Source organism: Mus caroli, chromosome 11 (assembly GCF_900094665.2).
Source record: "Mus caroli chromosome 11, CAROLI_EIJ_v1.1, whole genome shotgun sequence".
NCBI lineage: Eukaryota > Metazoa > Chordata > Mammalia > Rodentia > Muridae > Mus > Mus caroli.
Genome location: NC_034580.1, coordinates 57,212,273 through 57,233,272, shown reverse-complemented (window position 1 = coordinate 57,233,272; position 21,000 = coordinate 57,212,273). Strand labels below are relative to the sequence as shown.

General features: G+C 37.7%; 1 protein-coding gene across 28 annotated transcripts in view; it reads left to right on the top strand.

Moving 5' to 3' along the window:
- The window catches only part of Ncor1 (nuclear receptor corepressor 1), a 142,434-nt gene that overhangs the window by 51,083 nt on the left and 70,351 nt on the right, over nucleotides 1-21,000 (top strand). For 19 of the 28 annotated variants that reach the window (XM_029483963.1, XM_029483964.1, XM_029483965.1 and 16 more), the window contains 9 exons: nucleotides 6,325-6,381; nucleotides 6,950-7,002; nucleotides 7,343-7,369; nucleotides 9,523-9,589; nucleotides 12,512-12,684; nucleotides 15,758-15,848; nucleotides 16,362-16,540; nucleotides 18,018-18,072; nucleotides 19,284-19,385. In XM_029483963.1, the coding sequence (XP_029339823.1) occupies nucleotides 6,325-6,381; nucleotides 6,950-7,002; nucleotides 7,343-7,369; nucleotides 9,523-9,589; nucleotides 12,512-12,684; nucleotides 15,758-15,848; nucleotides 16,362-16,540; nucleotides 18,018-18,072; nucleotides 19,284-19,385 (804 nt within the window). Of the gene's footprint in view, nucleotides 1-6,324; nucleotides 6,382-6,949; nucleotides 7,003-7,342; nucleotides 8,506-9,522; nucleotides 9,590-12,511; nucleotides 12,685-15,757; nucleotides 15,849-16,361; nucleotides 16,541-18,017; nucleotides 18,073-19,283; nucleotides 19,386-21,000 lie in introns of those variants that run through there. The other 9 variants (XM_021177219.2, XM_029483981.1, XM_029483985.1 and 6 more) reach the window with 2 other exon arrangements.

Genomic DNA, 21,000 nt, shown 5'->3' with positions numbered 1-21,000 from the left:
AAGGGACATAAATTTAGCACTGTACAACTTGCCGGCACTGAGGAATTTCCTCCATTCTCAAGTTTTCTTTTCTTTTCTCTTTTCTCTTTTCTCTTTTCTCTTTTCTCTTTTCTCTTTTCTCTTTTCTCTTTTCTCTTTTCTCTTTTCTCTTTTCTCTTTTCTCTTTTCCTTTTCCTTTTCCTTTTTCTTTTTCTTTTTCTTTTTCTTTTTCTTTTTCTTTTTCTTTTTCTTTTTCTTTTTCTTTTTCTTTTCTTCCTTGACAGCCAGTTACCATGTAGTCCTAGATGGCATGGGTCTCTATACTTGGCTGTGTAGACTCCTCTAGCCTCTTAAGTTGAAGCAACCTCTTGCCTTTCCCTCCTGAGTGTTTTGTATCGTTATGCTTGCTTGCAAGTTTTTTGTTTTGTTTTTGTTTCAAATCAGGGTCTCCCTTTGTAGTCCTGGCTAGCCTGTGTGGACCAGGTTGGCTTGAAACTCACAGACTTATGCTTGCCTGTGCCTCTTATGCCAGGAACAAAGAGGTGTGCCACTATGCCTTCCCTGCATGCTTGCTAATATTTGCTTATGGTACATTTAATATCAAAGCCTAATTGGTCACATTTCAGTACAAATGACCTTTGGATGAGGGAAAGAATTTCATTATTAGCTTGAGAGTTAATAACTGGGTTATGGCTGACCTTAAAAAAGTTCAGTGTGGACTTTGACCTTTAGCTGGATTTTGCTTTTTCATTTTTAATAAAACAATTTCTTGTTTTATTCTCTAAATTTGGAAATTTTGACCAATTAGGAAATCCAGGACATAGTTCTGTGAGTTGTGTCTGTGATGACAGTGTTGGTTTTTGATCAGTAACCTCAGAGTAAAAGGGAAACTTTTCTCACTTCAATATAAAGAAAACTTTGCATCAGAGAAGCTTCGCAATGAACTTCCAGATGTCCTTAAGCTAGAACATATAGTAGAGTTTAAATATTATGGAAGACATAACTAATAGTAATCATAATGTCAAAATCAGGACTATTGTCTAAATTCATTTTCTTTGTTCTAAGTTGATTTATCGGAGTCAATATGTTTTATACAGATTGTCACAAGCATAGCAGCCAGATCTTCTGAAAGTATATTGTTCATACACAAAGCAACTGTTAGATGAGGTGTGCTGTAAAATGGCTAGCTATTTTAGAACACAAACTAGTTCTCTTAAGTCCCTGCCAACCCTCCTCCCAGTTTTCAGGCCAGCCCCTTCAAATGTTTCTCCCAACCATTCTTCCCTCAGTCTGCTTAAACAGTCCTCCCAGTTTTCCCAACGCTAGCAGCTCCAAATGATAACTGTTCTGGCCTCTCTGCTCAGCTTAGCTGCTTCTGGCTCAGCTGTCTTCTAACAATATCTTCTACACCAACTGCCTTCTCTTCTCACTCTGCTAACCCAATTCACTTTCTCAGTCTCAGCTGGCTTTTTAATATCCTTTCCTACTCCCAGAAATCCAAGAGGCATCCAACACTGTTCCTAGCATGTTCAAGACCTTGATGGGCCCTAGCATCACTATAACAGCTTAAAGAGAGTGAGGCGACCCTATCAAGACTTACATAGGCACAAAAATTAGATTGTTATCAGATTTTCGACAATATTTTAGGCCAGGAAAAAAAATGGAACAGGCTTAAGAGACTTAAGGTATGAAATGTGAACAAACAATAGTAAGAAGGCTTAGAGAAAAAGTCATAGAATAATAGTTAATAGCAAGAAATTAGAGACTATTGTTCTTATTAGCCCTTCCTAAAGAATGGGTAAGTGAATGAGTTGTAGGTAATTAAGATAAGAGAGGTCTTAGGATAAGGACTGACATGATAGCCAGGCATGGTGGCGCATGCCTTTAATCCCAGCACTCGGGAGGTAGAGGAAGGCAGATTTCTGGCCAGCCTGGTCTACAAAGTGAGTTCCAGGACAGCCAAGGCTACGCAGAGAAACCTTGTCTCGAAAAACCAACATAAATAAATAAATAAATAAATAAATAAATAAATAAATAAATAAATATAAAATAAATAAATAACATAAAAAACAAAAAATGACTAGCATTATAGACAGCATTTATCTGAAGAACCAATTCTAAATAAGAGTCAAGAATACATGATGGGGGGCTGGTGAGATGGCTCAGTGGGTAAGAGCACTCGACTGCTCTTCCGAGGGTCCCGAGTTCAAATCCCAGCAACCACATGGTGGCTCACAACCATCCGTAACGAGATCTGACTCCCTCTTCTGGAGTGTCTGAAGACAGCTACAGTGTACTTACATATAATAAATAAATAAATCTTTAAAAAAAAAAAACATGATGGGTAAAGTTATATTCTTATCTAATGCAGATATAGTATTGCAGTAAAAAGTCTGTCAGAATGGGAAATCTATTTAAAAAATGCTTTAATATACATCTGTATATTATGTTCTGTGGAGTTATGATGCTAAAATATTTGTATTTCTATTCTGAGCCTTTTATCTCAGTGATATGTTCTACAGTAGATGAATAACAAAATGTGGGTGCTGGGGAGACGCTTCAGTCTGTAAATTGCTTGCTGCACAAGCTTGAGGATATAAATTCATATCCCCAACATTCATGTAAAAGCTGTGAGTGAGAGCATTTCCCTGTGATTTGGACACTGGGGAAGTAGAGCTAGGAATATCTCTGGGTCTTACAGGCCAGCCAGCCTAGCCAAATTAGTGAGAGACCCTGTCTCCTCCCCCATCCCCTCCACAGTATGCTAAGCAACCAATGAGAACACAGGATATGCACATGCACTATACACACTAAAGAAAAAGTAAGGTGGGGAAGAGGGAAAAATTGAATTCATCATTAAAAAATATAAAAGTAATCTTGAACTCCTATATTCGTGTATCTATTTGCATAGATAGTTGAGAGTCATATATAAAGTATACTTCTATGTGGTAAATGTCATAATGCTGGTTAAAGTGTAGGCAATTCTTTTTTTTTTTTTTCGAGACAGGGTTTCTCTGTGTAGCCTTGGCTGTCCTGGAACCCGAGTGCTGGGATTAAAGGCGTGCGCCACCACGCCTGGCTAGTGTAGGCAATTCTTAACTGGTTGGGCTTAGAATAGGTACAGTTTATTGAATGGCTGGAATAAGCTACATGAAGATGTATCTAATGACGTTGGAAGACAGTAAGGGAAAATCGTGATAAGTATCACCTCGTGCCATACCTAGAGAAAGGCTGTAGCTCAGAGTAGACATTTTGCCCTTTGTTTGAGAAGAGGGAAAGAAGAGGGTTTATGGTATAGTTCTGATTTTTATGAAATACCCTTCAGAGTGTGGTGGTGGTAGCGTGTGCTAACCACCTTTTATTCCGCAATTCAGGAAGCACAGGCAGGTGGATCCCTAAGTTCGAGGCCAGCCTGGACTATAGAACAAGTTCCAGGACAGTCAGGGCTATACAGAAAAACCAAAGTAAATCAAATCAATCAAGAAAAGAAATACCCTTCAGTACTACATTACTAGGGCTAGTGACCTTCTTGGCCAATTTTTTACCTCTGTTAAACCAAGAGAGCGGAGCTGACAGATAACTAAACTTGTTTTAATGTCTAAGATTTTAGTATTTGTTTATTTTAAAATAAAATGGATTCAGTGATACTTGTTATATTTTAAAATAAACTATTGTACCCACTAAACAATTCCAAATTAGTGAATGTTGTAGTTCCCTAATTAAGATGTGAAGACTGCAAAATTATTAAGATCTGATAGAGAACTTAATTTGTGTTTTTACTTATATAAATGTTTTCATTAGATTGTGAGATAAATGTTTCTTAATATCCACTATCAAATCTGAAATTCCTTTTAGACCTTTTCTGTTTTGATCATTTCTTTTTGGTTTCTTGTTCCTTCTGCAGACTAGGACTAGCCAAACTTCATGTCTCAGTATGAGACCTAGCTTCGTACGTTGACATTTTTTTCATGTGTGAGGAATATTCTTAACTCACTCTTAGTAATTGTCAGAATGTTTTCTTTCAGATACTTTCTTGGTATACCTTACTACTAGTTTGTAGTTGTTCTTCTGTAGTTCTCTAATGATAGCAGGCGCTCCTAGAGTAGTGGAGGGAAGCTCCTCGGGGTGTCTCTGCCAGGTGCTTTGTAACACCTGCACTGTTCCCACAGCTTTTTAAAGTGAATAACCTTATCTGTCCTTATGCCATAGGACAGAAGGATGCCATAGCAACAAAAGTACATCTTTCACTTACTCCTTGTATAGTGGCTGTAAGTGCGTCTTTCTGTTCGGATGGAAGGGTATCCTGGGACTCAGAAGCCATGTAACCATACAGCTCTGAGGGGAGAAGGTGTCCCAGTGGAAGGGCATTCTGAGACATGGGAGTTCAGGAACCACACAGCTCTGAGGCATTGAACTCTCTGGGGAGGTATCCCCAGCTAAGCTGAGCAGCTCAGGGGCTTCAGCCCTGCTCTTTCTTCACTTCTCTTCTTCATTGCTTCTTCCAATGAGAGAGTCACACTAGGCAGGAAATCTCATGAGAGAGATTTAGTGGAGGGTCCAAGGTGTGGAAGGATGAATCTGCCTTCTGCTCTCAGAAGTTGGGCAGGAGGAAATTGACCAGAGGCCTATATTTCTGGGGGTGGGGTGGGGATTTTCAGGGCACAGATTTTCAGATTGAGGATTGATAGGATTTCAAGTCCTGAACTTGGCTATCTCAGGGTTTGGTGGGTTTTTCTGTTCAGGGATTGGTGGTTTTCTTCACCCACTTTCCCTTGCATCAGGCCAGTGGGTTAGGGTAGGAAGTTCACAGCTGGCTTTCGCTGAGGCTCCATCTCTGGGGGGAGGCTGGAGAGGAGGTGCTGCCCCCGTAAACTGCTCCGGCAATGGTGTTCCACCAAGGCTGTAGGCAAGAAGGAAGGTGTCACTGCTGTGCACAGCTCCTCAAGAAGGCAGTAGGCAAAAAAAAAAAAAAAAAAAAAAAAAAAAAAAAAAAAAAAAAAAAAAAAAAAAAAAAAAGAAGGCAGTAGGCACGGGCAGGAAAGGTATGGTCACTGTGGACAGCTCCTTTGAAGGTTGTAGACTGAGGATATATGGCACCTCCATTTTCACGGGAGCTGCCATTTTTGACAACTCCTGGGGGGTGGGGGAGCATCCTACTGCAGCTGTAGGCTGGGACAGGAAGGAAGGGCTGGCCACCACAGATTTGAGCATCTTGGGGACTATAGTGGCAGTCTCAGTACTTTGGGAATTTTGCTCGTTGTGGCTGAAGTAATAGTTGCCATTATGTATAAAAAGTCTTTCCTTTATTTACAAAGGTGGGGGGTGAGGGGGATTGCCTAAAAGGAGACCTTTAAATCTGGCTTCAGGAGAGAAAAGTTACCTTGGTTCATGTTTAAACGTTCTCTCTGTAAATGAACTATTCTCCTGAACTCTGGTTTTGTTTGTTTTTTGTTTTTTAAAAGAGTTTGAGTTGCTTCATCTCTGTTCAGTTATATGCCGAACAATTCATTCACAGGCTAAAACTTATTTGTTTGTTTATTGTTTAATTTCACATGTGTATTTGTGCCAGTGAATGTGTGACATGTTACACACAGAGAGGTCAGATGCTGGAGTCAGTTCTTTGTTTGATTATATGGATTCCAGGGATGAGACTTGACAACAAGCACTTTAACTTACTACACATCTTCTTATTGGCCCAGTTACTTTGTTCTTGGCAAGGACGATCCTGTTACAAAGTACAAAGGGTACTTTGGTTTCAGTTATTTTACTTTTGAAAATGGCATGTTAAATATGTGATAAAATTTTTATTTTGCACCAAGTAATGCTCAGAACAAAATTAGCTATTCCTTGTTCTTGAGTTAGTAGTAGGTCTCCTTGTAACTATACAAAAGGACATTGTATGCTTAATTTGGAACTTTATGCTTTTAGATATTTACTAACAGCAGCATGAGTTAAATATTTAAAATACTTGGGATATATTTCCCAATTTAAATTTTATTCCCTCTCTAAATTCTCAATATTTTATTAACTTCTTAATTGTTTAGATGTTATTTTTACTACAGATACTTGATTTTGAATAGAGATTTGATTGAATTTGGTAAGAAAACCCTATGAAAATTTAAATTAGAGAATGCAGGTATCATAGCTCAGTGGTAGAACACTTGTCTTATATGCATGAAACTCTGGTTCAATCCCTAGGATAAGTGGGAAATTAGTGTTTCAGCATAAAGTACGATAAATTCAGCTGTAGATTAGTCTTAGGTAAGTATTTTCAAATAGGCAGTTATTTTTCTTTGAGGTAATATAATTTTAAATTATACAATACAATAATGTTTTTCTTCTTAGAAAAAAGCAGAAGAAGCTCATAAAATATTTGAAGGTCTTGGCCCAAAAGTTGAACTGGTAAGAAATTCCTGTTTTCATTTCTAGTGTTGTTGGGTTTTTTTGTTTGTTTGCTTATTTTTTAAAATAATTTTTCTTGGGATAAGTGAAATATCCATTTATTTTTTGATAAAAGTTATATGGTTGGGCAAAAAGTTAGTTACAATCTGAAGATAGCTGTGAGTAAGCCTGGTTCCCTTTGCCTCCTGAGCGTTACGCGAGCCTGTGTTGTCTGAACCGCCATTTGATCCCTTCAGGTAGTCGTAGAAAGAAATAACTAAGGAGAGCAGAAGTGAGCTAGCTTACTGAACATACTGGTAGGATAAGGACAGTGTGTAGTTCTCCTTTGCCTTTGAAATTAGTATGATGAGGCTTATTTCTCATAAGATACAGCAGGTTTGAAAACTTTCTTACTGAAGTAAGAAACAGTAGGAGGTAGGATTACAGGGAAACCTGACGACTGCAGGTTTTGTTGGGGTGCAGTGATATAATATAGGTCCACTTAGGTAATCTCACATTAAGATGATTTTTCTTTGTTGCTATAACTATATAGAACACTTTACACATAAATATGTCATTTATTTTATAGCCACTCTATAACCAGCCATCAGATACCAAGGTGTACCATGAGAACATCAAGACGTAAGTACTTACCATCTTTGGAGTTCAATTAAAGAACATGTATTCTATAAAGAAGTCATTTTTGTTATCTGCGGACATTATTTTAACATTGTAGGTGTGTTTTAGATTTGTGTAATTTGCTGTTGTTTTACTATATGTTATCTTCCTCTGGCTTTTTGGGGGTTGGGGTAACAGATTTGAGTTTCCGAGGCCAAAAAAAAAAATGAAATAAATTATTGCATAAAACTAGCTGGTTTTATGATCTGCTAGTAAAAAAAGAAAAAAAAAGGTGAATACTTAACATTGAAACGGCTTACCTTGAGGCTTGAATTCTTTGCCTCCTGTTTTGTGTTTTTTTCAGTGGAGTACCTGCAAGGCGCATGATGAAGTAAGATAATGAAGCTTTTTCATTTAAGACTAGTGATGACACCGTCCCCCACCAAGCCACATCTGCCATTGCAAAGTAGAAGTGCCACGGATCATTTTATCATTATTCAAAACCCTATTCTAGGGAAATCCCTTCCATGACTCTTGCTAATGACGGTATTTGTAGACCCTTCTGCCATTTAATGTCCTGGTGCCTTGGAAGGCTCAGTCCCCTCATGTGGATGAGGAGGCTGTTCCAGAATGTAGTATGCTTTGCCTTGCTCATCCTAGTACCAGGCCTTTTATGGATGCAGATCTTGGAATAAGAAAATAAGTGAAAAATGAACTTAATTTCTTGATCTGATTGAAGTAAGAGAAGCTAGATAGGCCTTTTTTTTAAAAAAAAAAATTGTTGTTTAATTATCATACTTTTAGAGAATTTTAGGTGAAGTATTAACAGTTGGTGAGAAAATGTGATATTTCTATTTATTTGCATTTAAAAGTATATCAGAACCTAAAATGATTTACTATTACAGTTACTAATGAGCACATTATTATTTATATTTTTCCTTTTACGTTCTGAGAATGTGTACAATAATTGAGTACTTTGCAGAACTGGTGGCAAATATATTTGCATGGTAGTATGCATGACAACTATTACAATTTAGTCATTTTAATTTCTGTTAAGTATGTAGTTTATAATAAAAGTCATCTATTTTAGAATTTTTCTGTGAGATATTGCCATGGTCTTGAGACCCTCTAAGAGGACATTAGGCTGAACTCATAAAATACATTTTGATTTAGAACTACTTAGCTGTTTAACTGTTTTTAAAAGGAGGATACCAGATATAATTTAGTTGACTATTTTCAGTGATTTCCCCCCCAAAGCTTCAGTTTGTGTCTTGTCTTCTCTCCCTCAGTGTAAGCTGGAAAGCTGCACTGTTTGATGATTTTCTGTCCTCCACACTGCTTGTGTTAGACTGTGCTGAGATGGGTTACTGACTAGCTGACTTCACTTAAGTTCTTCGTAAACATTGAACATTTTATTTACTAGGTGACATTTATTTTTGAGTAGCATATAATTGCAATAAGAATAAATTGGCAGCTGGGCGTGGTGGCACACGCCTTTAATCCCAGCACTCAGGAGGCAGAGGCAGGTGGATTTCTAAGTTCGAGGCCAGCCTGGTCTACAGAGTGAGTTCCAGGACAGCCAGGGCTATGCAGAGAAACCCTGTCTTGAANAAAAAAAAAAAAAAGAAGAAGAATAAATTGGCATGTGGTGACGGTCCTACTGTATGTCACGTTTGAAGTACTCAGATGCACACATTTTTCAAAAAGCATTCAGTGGCTAGTCACCAATCTTTGCTTTGTATGAAATACCAAGTGTGCCTTTTAAAAATTCTGTCTCTTGACTGCTTTGTCATACTGCCAGCTACTGATTGTCTATGCCTATTTGAGTGAAGCCAGTGTTGTCGTTAGTCCTGAGTGACAGATAATCCATGAATTTATTTCTACTTTCATTGGCTTTGTATTTATGTCTGAATAATCAACTTACAGTTATTTCTGGAAGTAGGTGGGGTATAAATATTTATTTATTTGAAACCTGCATGATGTTGTTTTAGAAGATCACAGTACTTCCAACTTAAAAAGTGGTGATGTTACATTAAGACATGTGAGAAAATTTTCTGTCTTGTCAGATTGTTGCTCCATAGAGTCTGTTGTATCATATCTGTGGAAGAGAAATCTTCTGTTTTGAGCAGAAGTCACCTCTTTGTAAATATGTTGGTGTGCATTCTCCTTTCACGAGGGAAGTACCTGCTAAAGGTTTCTTTTCCCTTTTACTTCCCTTGCTCAGAGTATATTCAAAGATGCTTCTGTCATCAGAATTCTTAAGAATTAGTTACCCCTTAATTATAATTTGAAAATAATGTCTTAAAATCAGATGCATGAATTAAAAGTTAACTGTATTATCTTGTTATAGAATGGTAGGAATTTTAGTCCTAATTGGAAAAATTATGGAGTTTTATTTTGCAGGGTGAAAAATAAATTAAGATTAACTCTGATTGCACCATAAGTTTTTAAGTGGTTTGCCTGCCTCCAGTGTCTGGAGAAAGGGAACAGGTCATTAAGCTGTGCTTTTTCTTAATGTTCTGCAACCATATTTTTCTCTTCTAGAAACCAGGTGATGAGGAAAAAACTCATTTTATTTTTTAAAAGAAGAAATCATGCAAGAAAACAAAGGGTGAGGTCCTATCCTTGTTAACTGAAATTTGTACAGCTTTCCCATTCATGTCATTTAGGCACTCACTTTCCCATGAGCGAGCGATCAAGCCTTGATTGTACTGAGAGCAAGTACTGATTTAGAAAGTGACTATGACTTATGTGTGGGACTCAAATATGAGTCTAATCCTAGTGACATTATAATGCCATATTTAACATCATTATCAAATTAATTTCATTAGTTATCTATGTAATATTTTCATTCAGCAAAATGGTGAGTAGTCAAAATAAAAGACGAAGTAGGATGGTGTGCTTTCAGTCTGTCAGGGCTCAAACAAATCTCGGTAAGTTACGGTCATGCTAATGAGATTCACTCTTCCATCCTAACGAAAAACTGCTCAGTCTTCAAACTGGAATAGTTTCTCATTACACAGTTCGCTCTCTAATAGTTTTATGCTTATAATCATAAAAATAAGTTTCAGAAAATATCCTAGTTTTTGTAATACTAATTTTATAGACACATTTAAGTTGAGATTTTTCATGAAATGAAGTTCTTTGAACCTGTGTTAGACATGAGCTTTACCTTATGTGTAATGGCCTAACAGGTTAACAACCGTCAAGCAAGAGACAGCAGCTTTTATTTGGTGTAAAAATTCTGTAGTTCATATTTACCAGTCTTATCTTTTAGATACTATCTTAAATAACTGGGGTTGAATATTTTTTTCCCAAGAACTTACTAATATTAAGTGAGAAACCAGCTTTTTAGTTCATTCATTTAACTGTATTTGTGGGACTTGCTAAATTAGTTCTAGTGATGAAATCACTGGCAGATAAACTTTTTCCTGCTTTGGAGTAATTGTAGTTTGTTGTTCACTGATTTGTTTAATAAACATTTATCAGTTGTGGGCAGTGTTCCATGTATTATTCCAGAAAAGCAAGTAAAGTAGCCATACTGTTCTGCTCTTCGGGAGCAGGTATGCCAGTGAGCAGGTTCAGTATTGTGATCATAATGTGATCTCATGCATACAGCTGACTGCAAAAGTATATAACGGGATGCCTAAAGCAGATACGAATCAAGAAGGGCCACTAAACAGGGAAGCCAATACACTGCAAAAGTACATAAGCAGAGGAAGCAGAGTAATTGTAGTGAGTGAGCTGGGAAGTGGGAGGCTTGATGAGGATGCTGGCATTCAGTGGCACACTGTCCTGGAGGTCACCTTCAAGATTTTGTATGAAATTCTGAGGGCACTTACATGTTTTTAAACTGAGCATGTATGAGGTTCAGGTTTGTATTTTAATTATTTACATCTGGGGTTGCAAATGTAACTCGGTGGTATAGTACTTGCCTAACATAAATGACGCCTTGGATTGGATCTCTAGTACCAAATGAACTGTATGGTATCACGTGCTTATGATCCCCACTCAATAGGTTGAAGCAGGGAAATCAGAAATTCAAGTCATGGTCAGTTACCTAGTGGGTTTGAGGCCATCTCCAGATAGAGGAAGCTCTGTATTAAACAACAAAAGAATTTCCATCTGGTTGTAAAAGTGAGAATGCATGGGAAGATCTGAACACTGACCTAGCATGAGCCAAGCCCTGGCTTCCTTCTCTGCTTTGGAAAGCAACAGAAATGATGTGAACCACATTTACTAGATAGATGATTGCTTCGCTCTCGGTGATGGTGTTGACTTGAATTAAGGAGGTGGGAGGAAAGAGAGAGAAAACGTGAAGCGCACACAAGGCAAATGGATGTTGGAAGGAGTGGTGAGGGAATGGCATGAGGAAGAAATACTCTCCTATCCAGTCTCTCTTAAGGTGACCAATGTTAGCAGTGTCCCCTAAGGCCCTCTCACTTTCCTTTATCCAGTATCATATTCACATAGTTCTATAACCATAACGGAAAGTTTTTCTGCTTTTTAAATCACTTATTTAACTACAATATTAGTTCTTGACTTCATGTTTTTACCGGATTTCTTTTTATGATGATGAATAAATAGCTAATTCCAACCTTTTCTGTGCTATCAAAAAAATTGACTAGTTAACAACAGCAACAAGAACAAAAAAGGTGAAAAAGCTAATGGTAGAGAAACTGTTAAACGTGCATGTGTTCTCTGACAGTGTGGATAGGTACCGATACAGTACTAATAGCTGCCTTTTTAAGAGTGATTGGAACCAGCCGGGCGTGGTAGCGCACGCCTTTAATCCCAGCACTCGGGAGGCAGAGGCAGGTGGATTTCTGAGTTCCAGGCCAGTCTGGTCTACAGAGTGAGTTCTAGGACAGCCAGGGCTACACAGAGAAACCCTGTCTCCAAAAACCAAAAAAAAAAAAAAAAAAAAAAGAGTGATTGGAACGGTGGTTTTCAACCTGTGGGTTGTGACTGTGACCCCTCTGGGCTCTAGCTACCCCTTTCACAGCAGTTGTTGACTAAGACTATCGGAAAACACCCCTATTTACATTATGATTCATAACAGAAGTAAAATTACAGTTATGAAGTAGCAATGAAAATAATTTTATGGTTGGGGGTCACCACAACATGAGGAGCTGAATTAAAAGGTCACGGCACTAGGAAGATTGAGAAGCACTGGATAGATGATGCACTATGTACATGTTTTTCTTTTTCCTTTCCTTTTGATGAGGCATGTTGTCAGGAAAATAAAAAGAGCAGGTCAGACACTACTGGTTGTGGTTGTCAGTGAGTCTGTCAATTGCTATAGTGCTAATGGCTAGGGAAATCTTCAGGGGAAGGATTCCTGTGAGTTCGTCTAAGGGAACGGCTCCATCTCTCCTGTTAGACCAAGAACACGTTGTCATTTGTAGCTCAGTCATACAAGCCAAATGTACTTCTGATTCAATTTAAGAAATGGAATATATCTCAAAGGGTTAGGCTTACCAAATCATGAGTTCAGTTTAATTGTTATTAATTTGCTACGGGTGTTTAATAGGAACAAAAAATCTGCCAGCGCTATGATCAGCTCATGGAAGCGTGGGAGAAAAAAGTGGACAGAATAGAAAATAATCCCCGGAGGAAAGCAAAAGAAAGCAAAACAAGGGAATACTATGAGAAGCAGTTTCCAGAAATTCGAAAACAAAGAGAGCAGCAAGAACGATTTCAGCGGTATGTAGTTTGATGCTTAGTAATTGTGATTTTTTTTCCCCTTCAAATCATATTTTTTTATTTAACTTTGTATTGATTCTTTGCGAATTTCGCATCATGTACCTCATTCCCACTCATATTTTCTTCCCTTTGTTCCTGTCTTCCACCCTTGCCCCCAAAAGAAAGTAGAAATCTCACTGTGCAGGCTGTAGTGTGTCATAGTGTGCCCCACAGACTATCCTTTTGTCCACCCTTCTATGCCCTGTGTCATGGAGATCCTGCTGCTTTGAATCTGTAGGACCGGCCCCTTCGAGTGTTCCAGCTGTTCATTAATGGGGCAGATGTTGGGGTGGGTCAATTCAAAGCCCTGGATCTGGGCCTGGGTGGCATCTGAGCTAATAAGCCTGCCATATTTCCCGTACCCACACCACCAGGGAGGGCTCTCCAGCACTGCCTCAGCTAGCTCACCCAATGAGCTGGCTCTCTCATTCTCATGCCCTCTCCTGTGGCCATGCCAGCAGGGCCGGCTCTATTGTGCTGCTCAGGCCAGGTGCAGAGCCCGCTCTCTGGAGTGCTGCTGCAGGTGAGGGGCTGGGTGGTTTTGTATTGAGACAAGATTTCTCTATGTAGCCTTGGCTGTCTTTGAATTTGATCTGTGGACAGGCTGGCTTCAGACTCAGAGATTGGTCTGCCTCTGCCTCCTGGGTGCTGGGATTAAAGGTGTATGCCACCACTGCCCGCAAGAAATTTTAATTTTGAACTTAAGTTTTTAAAATTATACTTACTATTCATTTTGGGGGTTATATGTGGGAGGCTCATGTGCCATAGTAAATACTGATCTGATGTAAAGGCCAGAGGACAACTTGTGGGAGTAGGTTCTCTGATCCCACCAACCAGTATTAGCCCAGTCCATCAGATCCAATGGCAACCGCATGGACCATTTTGCCAGCTCTGAGGATCATTTCTTAGTGAATTTAATATTATTTTGTATATTTAATTTGCATGTCAAATCTAAGTGAATATTTTTCATTAACTGTTTTATGCATGTGAATGAATGTTTTGCCTGTGTGCCTGTCTGCACCATGTACATAACTGGTAGCCACGGAGGCCAGAAGGCCTTAGATTCCCTTGAAACTAGAGTTATAGCCAAGTGTGAGCTGCCATGTGGATGCTGGGAATTGAACCTGGGTCCTCCAGAAGAGCACCCTGTTCTCTTTAACTTCTGAGCCATCACAAGATATCTGTGGCCCTAGGTCTTTACTTTTTTTTTTTTTTCCTTCACCTTTGAGACAGGATCTGGAGTAGGTCAGCCCTGGCTGACTCGGTATTTTACTATGTGCTTGAGATCCTCTGCCTCTACTTTCCAAGTGCTGGCATTACATGTTCCTGTGTGTCACCATGCCGAGTTTATGCAGTGCTGGGGATTGAATCACAGGGCTTTGTGCATGTTAGGCAGGCAATGCAAGCACTCTGCCAATTGGGCCAAATCCTCCCTCATCTTAAGCCTTTAAATCTTGAAAGTACTAATTTTCTTCAAAATGACAGTACGAACAGACCTGAATGTTCCTTAATAATCAAACATAATGAAATAGCATGAAATTGATTATTGAATCAAGAAATTCTGTGTGGTGAAAGATTGCTCTGTGGTTAAGAGTCCTTGGTGTTCCTGCATAGAACCCAGGCTTGGTTACCTGTGAGCTGATGCCCTCTACTGGACTTTGTTGTTTCCAGGCATGTGTGTGGTACACAGACAGAAATGGAGGCAAGACACCCAGACACATAAAATAAAAATAAGAGTTAAAGAAAAATTCTTTGCGGGGTGGGGGGGGGGAGGAGGAGTTTAGTAGATAAATTTTGACTCATGTATTTATTTATTTTAAAGACAGTCTTTTTATGTAACCTTGGCTGTCCTGAAACTTGCTATAGAGATCTGTCTGTCTTAAGTCTTACAGAGATCATCTGCCTCTGCCTCCTGGTCTCCTGGTGCTGGGAGTGAACCACACTTTGTATTTTGATAGGTTTTTACGTGTAGAAAATAGGTATGAATGAAACCTCATCAGTAATGCCCACATAAACTTACAAATATCTTAAACTTGATTTTCTGTTTTGGTTGTTTTCCTTATATTTTAGAAATGTTCAATGTATTTTTCTAAGCTTGCTCTGCCATTATTTAGAATACAGACAAAAATTAGACATGGCATCAATCATTTCTTTTTTAATACAGGTACCCCATTACTCAGTGCACTATTCTAACTAGAATATATAACCTTTTTGTCTGTCTGTCTGTCTGTCTGTCTGTGGTGCTAGTGATCAAACCCAGGTAGTGATGCATGTAGGACAAACACTTTACCAGCTGAGTTGTAATGTATCCCCAGTCCAGTGTGTAACTTAAATCTCTTAACATTTAAGTTGTTGCTAATTTGGTAGTGATTTATGCATACCTCTTGAAAGTATTCACTGAATTTCAGGTTTGTTTTGTTTTGTTTTTTTGTTTTTTTTTTGTTTTTTTTGACTTTCTATTGGTTTAGAAAAAAAGTCCTACTTAATAAAGAGTCATCAAGGGAGACACCCAATATCTGCACACATTTACAGACATACCTGCATTATAGACATACATATACACAAAAATGTGCCATTGTGTGTCCTATCTTACAGACATGGACATGATGTAGATATTTCACTAATGAACTTAAGGAGTTGTAGTTATATGTACAGACTTGTATATGATCAACCCAACACCAGTCAACATTCCAGATAGTACCAATTGAATTCAATGGGTTACACAGAAAAGTAAACAACAACAACAACAAAAGTGTAGAGATCTTGAAAGGGAGGAATGGAAGGTGGATGTGATCAAGATAAATTGTTCATGTGAACAAAGTTTCAAAGAGTGATTATAAAATATTTATTTTAAAAGTCCCACTTTAAGCTAGGCAGTGGTGTGTGTGCCTGTAATTCTAGCACTTGGAAGCAGAGACAGGCAGATCTTTGATTTTGGGGCCAGCTTGGTCTGTGTAGTTCCAGTATTTATACTAATTTGTTATGTCTTCATAAAAAGTCTTTAAATATATTTGTATTTTTTCTTCATATTTAGAGTTGGTCAGAGGGGAGCTGGTCTTTCAGCCACCATTGCTAGGAGTGAGCATGAGATTTCTGAAATTATTGATGGTCTTTCTGAACAGGAGGTAAGAAAATTGATTCATTCAAGTTAATTCTCTAATTATATAAGCATTTCAGTCCTATAGCTCAGGGGGTAAATGTTTATCAGTATGTAAATGAGGATACTTTAGGCAATAGTGCTTGAAGTTTCTAAAGACTGAGGTCAACCATCTCATGGTTTCAAGTAGTGTAATTAAATGTTTTACAAGGATTCTTTTGTCAGCAAGGAGACCTGGAAAAAGTTAAGGAAATAGCTCTGATTGGCTGGAAGGTGGGACACATGACTTGGGAGGCAGAGGCAGGCAGCTATATCAGGGTCCTATCAGCAAAATCTTGCTAGTGTAACAAGTAGTAGTTTTAAGTGAATTTTCTGTAATTCATGTAATTCAGTGTAAATATCTTAGAAATAATTATATAAGACATGCTATGATGTATGACATTGTCATTAAGTTGCAGATTTTTTTACCTGTTAAAGTCTATATCTCCTTAAAATTTTAGTTTGAATATTATCCCAACTAAACTGCATTCATCTTTTGCAGAATAATGAGAAGCAAATGCGTCAGCTTTCTGTAATTCCACCTATGATGTTTGATGCAGAACAAAGAAGGGTCAAATTCATCAATATGAATGGGCTGATGGAGGACCCAATGAAGGTTTATAAAGACAGACAGTTTATGAATGTTTGGACTGACCATGAAAAGGAGATCTTTAAGGACAAGTAATTTAACTGTTAAATTATTCTTTTATAGAAGTTAGTAAAAGTGTTTGACTTTTACTTGAGAGTGAACTCTTTCCACAGAGCTTTCATTCCAGTTTGGCATTGGAGTAAATGCTCTGAGTAATAGATAAACATATCTTCCTGTAAGCTTGGAGGTAGGATAATGGCTAACAGAAATGGGCATCTGCAATCATTTTAGGAAAGATTCCTTAACTTCGATGCAGTACAGGTTACTTTTGGGAGGCTCGTTATAGGACAGATTTCTGTGCCTTACAATAATCATAGATTCAAGTAGGCAGTTTCTTTTAAACATTTAGCAATAAAAGGATGTGGTGGTGTGTGCATTTAATTCCAGCATTCCAGAGACAGAGGCAGGCATTTCTATGATTTTGAGGCCATTCTGGTCTACACAGTGAGCTCTAGGACAGTCAGGGTTACATAGTAAGACCCTGTCTCAAAAAACAAACCAAACCCAAAAAAACAAAATTTAAAAAACCATCCTTTAAAAACTTGGCCATTTAAAAATTCTTTATATCAGAGGCTGGAGAGACGGCTCAGTGGTTAAGAGCATTGACTGCTCTTCCAGAGGTCCTGAGTTCAATTCCCAGCAACCACATGGTGGCTCGCAGCTATCTGTAATGAGATCTGATGGCCTCTTCTGGTGTGTCTGAAGACAGTGTACTTAATATACATAAGTAAACAATTCTTTAAAACAAAATTCTTTTTTTTTTTCCATGTGGAAGAGGTTTTATTGGTAGGGAGAGACAAATCAGTGGTAGAGAGAGAAGAGGGGAAGAAGAGAACTAAAACAAAATTCTTTATATCTCTGTTATCCAGTGGGAAGTGAGGAGTCACTTTGATTTAGGCTAGACATTATTCTCCTAGTTATTTCTTATTTTGTTAAAACATTTGTATGTGTATATATTCTTATTAATATTTCTATCTTGAATAATTTCATAAATGTATATAGTTTATTATATCCATCCCATTACTCTCTCTCCCATTCTCTCCTACTCCCTCTCAACTTCTTCCTAACACATTTATTTTTGACTTTCATGTTTGTTTTAAAAAAGTGTGACCCATTGAGTTGGCCTTGAGGTTATTTTCTAAAGCATTGTTAACTACTTAACAGAGGAAAAATAGCCTTCCTTTTTTATCAGCCGTTAAATGCCAGTAGCCCCTCCACTGAGATTGGGTCTCAAGAGTCCTTGACCCTTCCTTGCTGGCATGTGAAAATGACTTGATATTGGCATAGGGCTTGTGCAGGTAACTTGTGCTTTGAGTTTACGAGTGCAATGATGATGTCATATCCTGAAAATAGCAATCACAGCTTTCCTCTCCATCTTCTGCCTCTTACATTTTTCTACCCTGGTTTTCTTTGTTGTTTCCTGGGCTTCTGGGGGAATTTAAAATGTCATAGAAATCTTCTTTTGGGCTGAGTGATGTTTCTAAATATTGTTTCTGTTTTTAAACTCAGGTTTATCCAGCATCCAAAAAACTTTGGATTAATTGCATCCTATTTGGAAAGGAAGGTAAGAAGAAACACTGAGGTGTTTTTAGGCTTGTAATGTGTGTGCATTTTTTACTGTGTGTTCTGACAAGCAATTGTAGTTAATTAGAACTGAATTTACAAATGACTATGATAGATGAAAACATCTGGGAGCTTTATTAATGTATAAAATGATAGCTATATTTATATTATAGTCTTAAGCACAGGGGCTAGAAATGCTACCGTGGCTAAGAATGTCTACTGCATGTGCAGAGAGTCACATAAAATGGTTAACAACCAATTGTAATTCCAATTCAGGGTGACCTTAATACGCCTGGCTTCTACACATATCTACACATGTGCACACACACAAACTAGAAATAAATATTGCTGGATGTGGAGGTATCCAGCATTGCAGACAGAAGGCTAGCCTCGTCTACATTGTATGTTCTAGGCCAGTAGGAACTACATAGTTGAGACCCTATCTCAAAACAAAACAAACACAATTTTTTTTAAGTAGCCAGCAGGTGGTGGTGCACACCTTTAATCCTAGCACTGTGGAGACAGAGGCAGGAGGATCTCTGAGTTCAAGACCACCCAGGTCTACAGGGTGAGTTCCAGGACAGCTAGGACTACATAGAGAAACCTGTAATGGAAAACAAAACAACAGAAAGAAGTTAAGTGAATATAGTTTTTTCCAGAGAACCAACAGCAACTTTTTCATCATTTTTTTCCAAAAATAATCGTAATGTCTATTCCCAAGAATACATTAATTACTTTGGGTTTTTAAAGGTCATTAGTTCTCTGGTTAAAATAACAGTCCTGATTTCCTTCTGCTTCTTTTTTTGTAGTCAGGTAGTTTTAATGTTTTTGATTAAAACATCATGAGACACTTTTGAGTGTATGTATGTGTATACATATATATATATATATGTGTGTGTGTATACATATATATATTAGAGTATATTGCCAGTTAGTAAGAGCACATTGAATGTTTTTGATGAACTTTGTATCGTTCATATAATTTGGATTAAAGCAACTGTAGATGTCTTGTATATTAGTTCCCTTGTCTGTATTGCCTAGGTATGCTTTAACTTAGGGCCATGTGGTTTTGTTTTTAATTTATGATTTGGTTACACTAGAAATTTTTCTTGAAAATATCTTATTTATATTTGAACATGAAATAAGATATAAAAATTTGAATATTTTTATTACAGAATTAAAATGAAACATTAAATAATTTTTTTATTGCAGAGTGTTCCTGATTGTGTTTTATATTACTATTTAACCAAGAAAAATGAGAATTATAAGGCCCTTGTGAGAAGGAATTATGGAAAACGCAGAGGCAGAAATCAGGTATATTAGTTTTACTAAGTAATTGTTTCAAAGTTGATTGAAATATGAAGACAAAAGAATATTCAGACAGGTGTTAATTGCAATCCACAATTAAAAATATGCTTGGGCTGGAGAGGTAGTGTGGGGGGTGAGAGTGCGCACTGTTCTTATATAGTTTTATTGTCAGCACCCACAGTGGCTACTTACCTTCTCCTGGGAGTCCAACTGGGAGGTCAGATGTGTTCTCCTTGCCTCCAGTGGCACCTGGACTTTAATGTACATGTCCATATAGAGGCACACATACAATAAAAATGAAAGGTGAAAGAGGAATATTATTTTATGTAAGAGCACTTAATACTCTTCAGAGGACCCAGTTTGGTTCCTATCACCCTGAGTCAGATTGCTCACAACTGCCTGATGTCTACACTCTTCGGGTGTCCATGGTGCCTGTGCATAAACACACACACACACACACACACACACACACACACACACACCTTTTAAACAAAAAGGAAAAAACAGAATTTGTTTTGTTAGGACCTGGTGTAAATTTAAACATTTACTCACACCTGGTATGTCCCCAGGGGAATACATACAGATAGGATTTTTATATTGCCTGTTTGTGACCAGAGCTGTCACACAAGTCATTGTTAAAAACACTCTCTTCATTTTCAAATACTTGGTTTCCTTTTTCAGGATTTTTTTGTTTTTCCTCTATGTTGACACTGTTTATTTCTATGTCTTGTCACCAACATATTTTTGTCTTTGAAAGCATCCAGAAACATATTTAGTAGTTTTGAAGTTGGAAGGATGTCTGTCTAACCTGTTAAGTATTGACTATACTTAGGAAGAAAGGCTAAAATTTGAGTATAATGCCAAGAGCTTTACACCATTACCCGTCCCATGGGTCTGTGCTTAGAACCTTGTTTTTTGCGTTTGTGATTGGCATCAGTGATGTGTATATGCTAGCATCAGTATGGAAACTGTGTGTGCTGCCAGAATCCTCAGAGGACAATGCTGAGACTGATTTCTTCTCTGTAAAGTTAGTCTGAAATTTAGTTACCTTAAAGGTATTAATTGCTACTATCTTTGACAAGAGGCTTAAGAAATTCTTTCTTATCTGAATACATTTTAAAGCAAACGTGCATGGGAGTCAAGTAGTGCTGCATTCTCTTTGTCCTCTTTGCTGTGTCAGATCACTCAGTCATTTTGTTACTAGACAACTCAAAGTGTCTACTAAGTGGGGGAATTCAGTATTTTATTCTGTTTTATTAATTTGAGGGTTTTTTCCCTCCTTTTTAGAGACATGGTTTCTCTGTGTAGCTATGGCTGTCCTGGAAATCACTCCGTAGACCAGGCTGCCATCAAACTCACAGAGATCCACCTGCCTCTGCCTCCCTAGTGCTAAGATGCCTGGTTTAACTTGAGATTTTTTTGGCTATGAAAAATAGAATATATCTACAGGTGTTAGGAATACAGTTAGATACAGCAGTTCTTGATGCTACCCTAAAATCCCCCAGGCAATGTTCACACTGAATACAGACACCTTTTATCCTTTTATTTCCTTTTATTTATTTTTTTACTTTGATTTTTTTTTTGGGTTTTTTTTTTTTTTTTTTTTTTTTTTTTTTTTTTT